The sequence below is a fragment of the Limulus polyphemus genome, unplaced genomic scaffold (genome assembly GCF_000517525.1).
Source record: "Limulus polyphemus unplaced genomic scaffold, Limulus_polyphemus-2.1.2 Scaffold1296, whole genome shotgun sequence".
NCBI lineage: Eukaryota > Metazoa > Arthropoda > Merostomata > Xiphosura > Limulidae > Limulus > Limulus polyphemus.
This window is the reverse complement of record NW_013666906.1, coordinates 146,890-155,145: the sequence shown is the minus strand read 5'-3', so window position 1 is coordinate 155,145 and position 8,256 is coordinate 146,890. Positions and strand designations below refer to the sequence as shown.

Here is an 8,256-nt window from a genome sequence, read left to right as displayed (position 1 = left end):
AGCAGATTTATTATAACTGTGATAATCAGCTCTACAGTTGTTACATGAACCAGAGTTATTTTATTATAACTGTGATAATCGGCTCTACGATTGTTACATGAACCAGAGTTATTTTATTATAACTGTGATAATAAGCTCTACAGTTGTTACATGAACCAGTTATTTTATAACTGCGATAATAAGCTCTACAGTTGTTACATGAACCAGAGTTATTTTATTATAACTGTGATAATCAGCTCTACAGTTGCCTCATGAAGCAGAGTTATTTTTGTATACGTGTGGTCCAATTTTCTATATCTATAGAGATTGTGTTGAATGTAAGAACACTGGCATTTTAAACCAGATTTGTTAATGAAATTGAAAGAGCTGGGACTCACCAATGAAATTTCATCTTTGTTTCAGTGTTTAGCTTAATGCATGCTTATTCTGCATGTTTTTTATTCAGTTCATTTTCAAGTAAAGTTTGTTTTTTCTCTTTCATTTAAATATTGTTGTTTTTAATTTTAGTAAAGCTTATTTTACTCTTATTTCAGTAGTTCTTTACTAGAATAATCAGTCATTCATATGTCTTGTTTACAGTTGGTTAATAAGGTTATTCTCTTTGTCATCACACAATCTTGTTGCTTTCTTTTCACATGTAACAAATCACTGCACCTGTTCTTCCATACACCATATCCTCAAATCTCTTGTTATTGTAAATATTAGCTAACTGTATGTTTAGTTTAGTCCTTGAAATACCCACACATGTAAAAATATTCTGTAAAAATAATGGAAACAAGGATAATTCATTGTGGAAAATCTGTAATTAACAATATCCAATATCTTTTGCCTAGCCTGTAACTGAGTTTCCCTGTGGTAATATACATTACTGAAGCAATACGACATCCGAACCTATTGACATGAGTTGTTTCTTAAATAACAAATAAAACATAGTGGTTATAAGTCAGTGCACACTGTGTCATTATGTGATTGATCGTTAGGATATCGTAGTGCTATGCTGATTATCTTAAAAATGTATTCATAATCTGAACACTGTTATTGTGGTCATACCTTATGTATAATTTTAACATATACTACTGTGCTGATAACTTTGAAAATTATTCTTGGTCTGAAAGCTAAAGTACTGTTGTTACATAATTTGTTGCTAATGTATTCATTAGCGGGAGATTATATCCGAACCATGAAAGCTGAGAGACAACAACAGCAAGAGGAGGCTGAATTGTTGAGAGAACAAATAGGAGGACTGAACAAAACAATCAGGTTAGTTTGAAATGCATTATAAAAAAGTAGAGAAAAATAACTGTGCCTTCTAAATTGTTTTTGGGTTGTTATTGAATATATCATTGGGCCTTATCAAGTTTCATACAGTGGAGAGGAAAAGTGAACAGTTTTATGACTATATTGGTATCTGGACATAACTTTTATAGTGTTAAAATGAGTTGTGAGAGCTGACAGTTTTATGAATGTAGTCTAGGCTGAGTTAAAAGAGCTGACTGTTTTATGAATCTATTTTTTGGCTAAAAGTAGAAATTATGGTGGTATTAACTGGAGTCAGGAGAGAGCTGAATGTTTTATGAATCTAGTGATAACCAAAGAACTGCTCAATATGAAAATAGTGAATAATACTAGTATGTGTGGTGTATTTTATTACTTTTGGAAATTGTATAAAGATAAAATGTACAGTAATTCCTTTTAATGGATTTTATATCAAATAATGTTATTAATCAGGACATGTGATGCAGTATTTCACAAGTTGATTGAACTAGTTATTACCAGTAAAAAGAAATCTCACTGTACGTAAGGAAGATCTTTCCTGTTATATAGCTATGCACATAATAGTCAGAAAAGCTGGGCACCACCATTTATAGGATTAATTTGTGTACTGCTCCTCTGACACAGATTTTGAATAATTTGTTTCTATATATATTTCAAGATGTTTAAAAAATCTTATGTAGAGGTTAGAAAAATTAGGAAGGTTATAATTTAAAAGAATAAAAACAGTGGTTTCTTCTTACTGAAATTTATCATAAACTTTCCCAAAATGGATCATTGGTCTAATATGTACTCAAAAAAAAACATGATATTCAGATTATTAATATTTTCATTTATATAGTTTGTTAACGATCTGTTTTGGGGGTTATTTTTCCTACACAACTTCTTTTTAAAAATATCTTTACTGTTAAAAATTTGAAAAAATACTGCAGAAACATATTTTGTGGAATATGGCAAACTCTTAGGTGTTTATCATATGAAAATTTTTGTGCTGTTTAGTTTAAATATCTATTACTGATATTTTTAAGTCCAAATTAAATTTGAGGGATATTTGAATGTTGTTTCTTTGTATGGTTTAGTTCACTCAGTATTTTTAACTTACTTAACCAGGACTGGTAATTTTATTATAATCTCTGCATGTTGTAGTATGTATCAGAACCAGTTGCCTGCTACCGGAGCACCCATGCCTTGTCAGCGAGCTAATAAAATGACTGAAATGTTTAAGGATTATGTGAGGCAAAGAACACTTCAGAACTGGAAGTTTTGGATTGTATCTTTTCATTGTTTTGTGAGATAAGGCTTAACTGTATTTCAGTGTCTGCGTTTGTTTATTAAATTTATTGTAACACTAAGTTGTAACAATGTGTTTTTATAAAAAAAAAAATTTTCTACACACACAGCTTATTGATTAGAAGTTATTTAATAATACTAGTGCTTGTTTATAAATCATGGATTATAAAATATTTAATTGCGAATGAATTAAAAACCTTGAATATTTGCTAAAAAAGAAATAATTTTTACTTTTGCTGTTGATAAATGTTTACATGTTCAAGAGAAAATTGGCATCTAATTTGATTTACTTTGATCATGGATTTTTTTTGTTGTTGTTTCTCTTTATAACAAATGTTTGTTTCACAATTTCCTGTTTTTATGAAATAGTTCACAGTTACCTATTTTTGTGAAGAAGTTATAGTGACATATTTATATTATGTGTGATACTCTGAAGAAATTGCAATACAAAATTTATATGTTTGTCCTTAACTACTGTTTAGTTTAGCATGATAATGGAGTCTCTTCTAGATTCTTACAACAATTCACTGTCCACTGCCAACTTGGATGAAATGTGTAAAACTGTACTCACATGGCTGGAACAGCACTGTACTCTCACAGCTTTGAGGCCAGGTGAGACACATGCTTTTTTTTGCTCAAGTTGTATTAATTAAAGTTGACCCTAGTTTAAGGTTACAGAAAGCTCAGTTATTTTGGGGTTAATTATTTGTTACACAACTTAAATACATTAAAAACTTTTATTTTTTATTGTGCAATGGACAAGAAACTTAGTGCCTGTATTTATTTTAATTAAATATGTGATATTCATATTAATAGGATTGTGTCCCAGGCAATAAATCACATCTCTCACACAGAAAGCTATCTTCCTTGCTCGTCTGCCTACAAAACTTGCATGCCACTAGCCTTGAGGCAACTCCCACCTAATCTCTTGTACTTTAACATGAACTGCACTAGTGCATGATGCCATCATTCTGCAACAAAAGCTCTCCACCAATAGGAGGGTGACACAACATCCATGCGCAGTAACTCCCCCAATGCACTTGCACTCATGATAACTTCATTCTCTTTCTCAGCACTGAATGACACAGGCATGTTTAAAATGTAGTCAACTTTCAATTTGCTGAGACTTGCACTAGTCAACAAAACTGGTTTTCATTATACTTTGGACTTAGTTCTTATTGCTTCACTTTGTTACTATGAATTCAAAAGTTCATGTGACTTCTACTTACTCTTGTGTGAGTGAAGGGATTTCACACTCAGGACCTGTTTCAACTATGGCTTCAGGAGGATCGTTAACTGAGAACAATGTGAAGTCAATTGTACAATGGGTTGTGGGTTTCATTATGCATGCTGAGCCTTCTGTTCCTGCCCATTCTTCTGGTATCCCTTCTCCTCAAATCGAAACTGAACAAGAGGAAGACAAATTCCAAAACACGCATACTTCCGCTGACACTTATAGCCATTTCTCGATCTTGCCATCTAAACATTGTGTTTGCTTGCTCCAGTCTTTTATACCCCACTCGACTGCCCTCGGCAAATTCTAATTTTCGAAACTTTACACCGGCCCTGACACGCCCTCTATGCAGGTACTGTATGCTGACAATATAATCACTTTTTATTGACAAAGTACTTGCACTAGGAGTCACATTGAAAGTAGTCTGGTGTTCTTTTTGTTGTTTTTTTTTTTCCCATTGCCAATATTTCATTGGTTTTATTCTGTGGTTCAACAACAACAAAATTTGCAGGTATAAATTCCCGTATAATGGTTTTTGGCATGGAGGCTAACTAGACCTTGTCCATTCCTCCTTTGTTGTGTGGTGGTAGTTGGTGGAAACTGTCCATGACCAGATTCAGGGCGAGTTGGAGTCCTTTATGTAGCCCAGGAAGTTGTGAGTTGCCTTTTCATCATGAACCTGAATATACTGGGGAGAATTTAGACACTGTTTTCTGCTCCTTCTTTCACTAGATGCCTCTACTGAGAGCTCAGCCACCTGATCAGCCACCTTCTGCCCATTTTTCTATAGTTAGTTATGCAAGTTTGTGGAGTTTTGGGATTAACCCCATTGCTGTTGAGTCTACCCCTGTCTTGTCAGATAGATCTCGGGGCAGATTCTTTAGTTTTCTTCCTTTCCCTGATATTGTTGTGCACATCTGGATGTTTGCAATGCAATTACAAGAGGATATTGCCATGCCTTGTCCCCTTCGTTTATCAGAACAACATGCCCTGGCTTATCATCCGGCTGCAGTATATTTGGCTAGTCAACGGTTGGATTTGTCAGGTTCCAGGTTAGGACTTGTTATCACTCTTAACATTCACGGATTCATTTGACTCTTACTACTGTATTGTGATATTTCTCTTCCCTTCCTGTCTGCAGGATATCAACGCTGTCCTTGTCAATTTGACGACAAACTAGGACCTTTATTAGTTACCCCTATGGCTCATTTGATCCCTTTAGGCCTTGCCTTGGTGTTGTGATTGGTCTTTGGCTGGGACTTGTTGAATTGAGATGCCTTGTTGGAGGGTATTTGTTTGCTGTCCACTACTCTTCGTGATTTCTGTGAGATGCCCTTTCTTTGGCCTTACTAGCTTGTTGGAGTCCCTGAAACTTTTGAAGCTCAATTTAATACAGTTCCATGCTTTCCCGTTTGGATTCAGCACCATATGTTTCTGCCGATTAGTATGGGCCTTTGAGCAGCATCTCCATTTTCTGGGTCTGTGCACACACACACACACATCACTATTTGGAAGATTGACTTCTTTTGGGGCCACCCGTCACATTGCTGAACTACATCCACAGATTCTCATTTCCACAGCCAGAAGTGCAGGCTTCATTATTAGGTTAGAAAAATCCATTCTCTCACCAACTCAATACATGGTCCATCTTGAGGAGTTTTTCAACACGCATTTGTGTCGAGCCCAACCATCTTCCCTCAGACTTCACACTGAGGAAAGGATTATCAGGCATTTGCTTACGTCACTTTCTCCTAATCCGCAGATGGTTCTGTCTGTTTTGGGGATTTGGGCTTCCTTAGAATCCCTTGGACCATTGGATCATGCCCATATGTGATCCCTTCAGTGGTCACTTTCTGACCAGTGGCTCATGCATACCAATCCTTTGGATCAAACAGTCTCTTGGCTTGAGAACACTTTGTAGATCTCAAGTAGTAGCTTGACTGGAACAATGCAAATATTGGGGCCCAGATACCACCTCCTCTTCTGAAATCCATCTCTTCACGAATGGTGGGATTTTCTTCTGGGGCAGAAATTCCAGGATATTTGGACTGACAACGAAACTACCCTGCATATCAACATTCTCGAACTTCGTCCTCTCTTTCTCTGCAATGTTGTCATGATCCATTCAGACAACTCCACGGTGGTTTCATATCTTTCTCGTACAGGAGGTACTCAGTCTCTGGATCTTATTTTTCTGGCTTTGGGTCTTCTTTTTCGGCTCATTCCCATGATGGCATCCATCTTTTGGCCTGTCACGTGCTAGGGGTTATGAATTTGATAGTAGATCATCTTTCTCAACCCCATTAGATTCTTAGATGTTCCATTAGGAGGTCTTTCAATGGATTTGTTCGGGTTTCCGATGATCGATGCCTTTGCAACCCATTGGAATGCTTGCCTACAGTTCTGGTCTCCAGTTCTGCATCCACGAGCTCTGGCGATAGATACTTTCCATTAGGACTGGATGGGATTATATTTGTATGCCTTTCTTCCTGTTCGTCTCTTACCCAGAGTCTTGTCTATGATTCATTCCACCCCATGTCGGATTCTCTGGACTGCATCCTTTTGGCCTGCTCAGTCATGGTTTCCTATTCTTTGGCTGCTCCAGGAATGTCCACCACTACCTCTTTGCTCCTCCTTGTTGAGACAACCTTGGTCCAACTCCAGCTTCATGCATGGAAGTTATGCAGTCCTTTGCCCTACATACGGGTTTAACTTCTTAAGTTTCTTTTTATTTGACTAAAATCCTTCGTCGACCTACTATGGCAATCTGTCAACGTAAATAGACTACATTTCGTCAGTGGTGTCTTCAGTGAGCCTTCAACCACTTCATCCAACAGTCTCCATAGTTTCACGTTATTTGAAGTGGAGTTTTGAGAGACATTTAGGTTCTTCTACCTTGCATTATATACAGCATCGTTAGCTGCTCCCTTTTGCTATTCTACATATACGACAGTTTTTGACTCTCCTGTGCTATATCATATTAAGATCCTTTCATTCTTCGACCCAAATTACCTTTTTAATTGCCTGATTAGGACTTTAGAATAGTTTTACATGTATTTTCATTTTATACCTCCTATTCATTGTATCACCTTTCCATAAAGATATATTTTTATTATTGTTAGCTTCTGGACACTGCTGTTTTGATTTATTTGCCATCCCTGTTCAGCAGTTTCTGTATCATTCCACCTATGTTTTGTTCTATCAAGACAGATCCTTTCTACCGAACACTCTTGCTGCTGGAGAAGAGAATAAATACTTTTCTCCTATTCATTTACCAGGCATTTCGGATTGTTTGTTGTGTCCAGTCAGAGCACTTCACTGTTCTGTGGCTTGTACAGGACTGTTCAGGGGCCCTAGGAACCAGCTTTTTTATTCATTGGTGTCCCGGGATTTATCACCCATTACATTACCCAGCAGGCTTCAGAAATTGATTCTTATAGCCTATTTGGTGTTATCTGTTGAAGATCGAAATATGCTTCACGTCACTTATCACCAGATTTGGCATCTATCAATATCATTAGCTACTTATCTGAACTGTTCTCTGGGGGATATTTTGCAGACCCATGGCTGTGTTGACTACCTCAGCTAGATTTAACAAGGAGGTGTTTCACTTTCTTACCTGATTAACAGTTTTTCTTTTAGGGTCCCTTTTTATTTCTTTTCAATTCCGCACTAGCAACCTTTATATCGGTTCATGGTTGCAACAGGCTGCTCTGTTGAGATGAGGTGTTCCATAAAACCATCTAGAGACAATTCTGGATGGTAGTATTATCTTACGATACAAATCCAATGGACCACTACTCATGGACTATCATGAGTAAAGCTAAAGGAGATTTTGCCAGTCCCTGCTGATCTTTGAGTCGGGGTCGGTTTGCTTTTAAAACTTAGGGAACATGGTTCACTTGTTGCACTGTCTCCAGAGACCTGTTCATTGGGACTCCCCACTGTGCATGCCCCCCCCCCCCAAATTCTACTAGCGGAGCTAGGGAGTCCTTACCACAACCTAGTTCCCAGTTGCTGGTATGGTGGACAGAGGATTTCCTTTGGAGTGTTGAGTTTTCTCCTACTTGAGTCCCTGGAAATTTTTCCCAGATGTTGGTAGGAGCAGGACCAACCTACATAGGAGTCTACTCGTAAAACCGGTCCAGATTTGATGCTCAGCTATCTGGTGGGGGTGTACTTGGACCCTCTTATGAACACTGTCGGGTCTTAGGTTGTCCATGCAGGGGGTCCACTGTCTCCTTGTAAATCCCAACACAACGCGGTCCCATCTTGGGCCTTTGATGGAACAGAGTTCCATGTCCTTTCCATAATTCCATGGGTAATTCCTTGCCCATTTGGTTGGGGAGTGAAGATGACTTCATAAATCCAGACCAATGCCCTCTATGCAGGTACTGTATATAAGCACTGTATGCAGACAATATTAATCACTTTTTTTAGAACTTACCCATCTGAGTCAC

The 8,256-nt window shown here is 37.4% G+C and overlaps 1 protein-coding gene across 2 annotated transcripts in view; it reads left to right on the top strand.

Annotated features, from left to right (window-relative positions):
- LOC106462994 (MLX-interacting protein-like) overlaps nucleotides 1–8,256 on the top strand; it is a 58,466-nt gene that overhangs the window by 43,883 nt on the left and 6,327 nt on the right. For both annotated transcript variants that reach the window (XM_022390399.1, XM_022390400.1), the window contains 3 exons: nucleotides 1,161–1,260; nucleotides 2,419–2,542; nucleotides 3,045–3,174. In XM_022390399.1, the coding sequence (XP_022246107.1) occupies nucleotides 1,161–1,260; nucleotides 2,419–2,542; nucleotides 3,045–3,174 (354 nt within the window). The remainder of the gene's footprint in view (nucleotides 1–1,160; nucleotides 1,261–2,418; nucleotides 2,543–3,044; nucleotides 3,175–8,256) is intronic.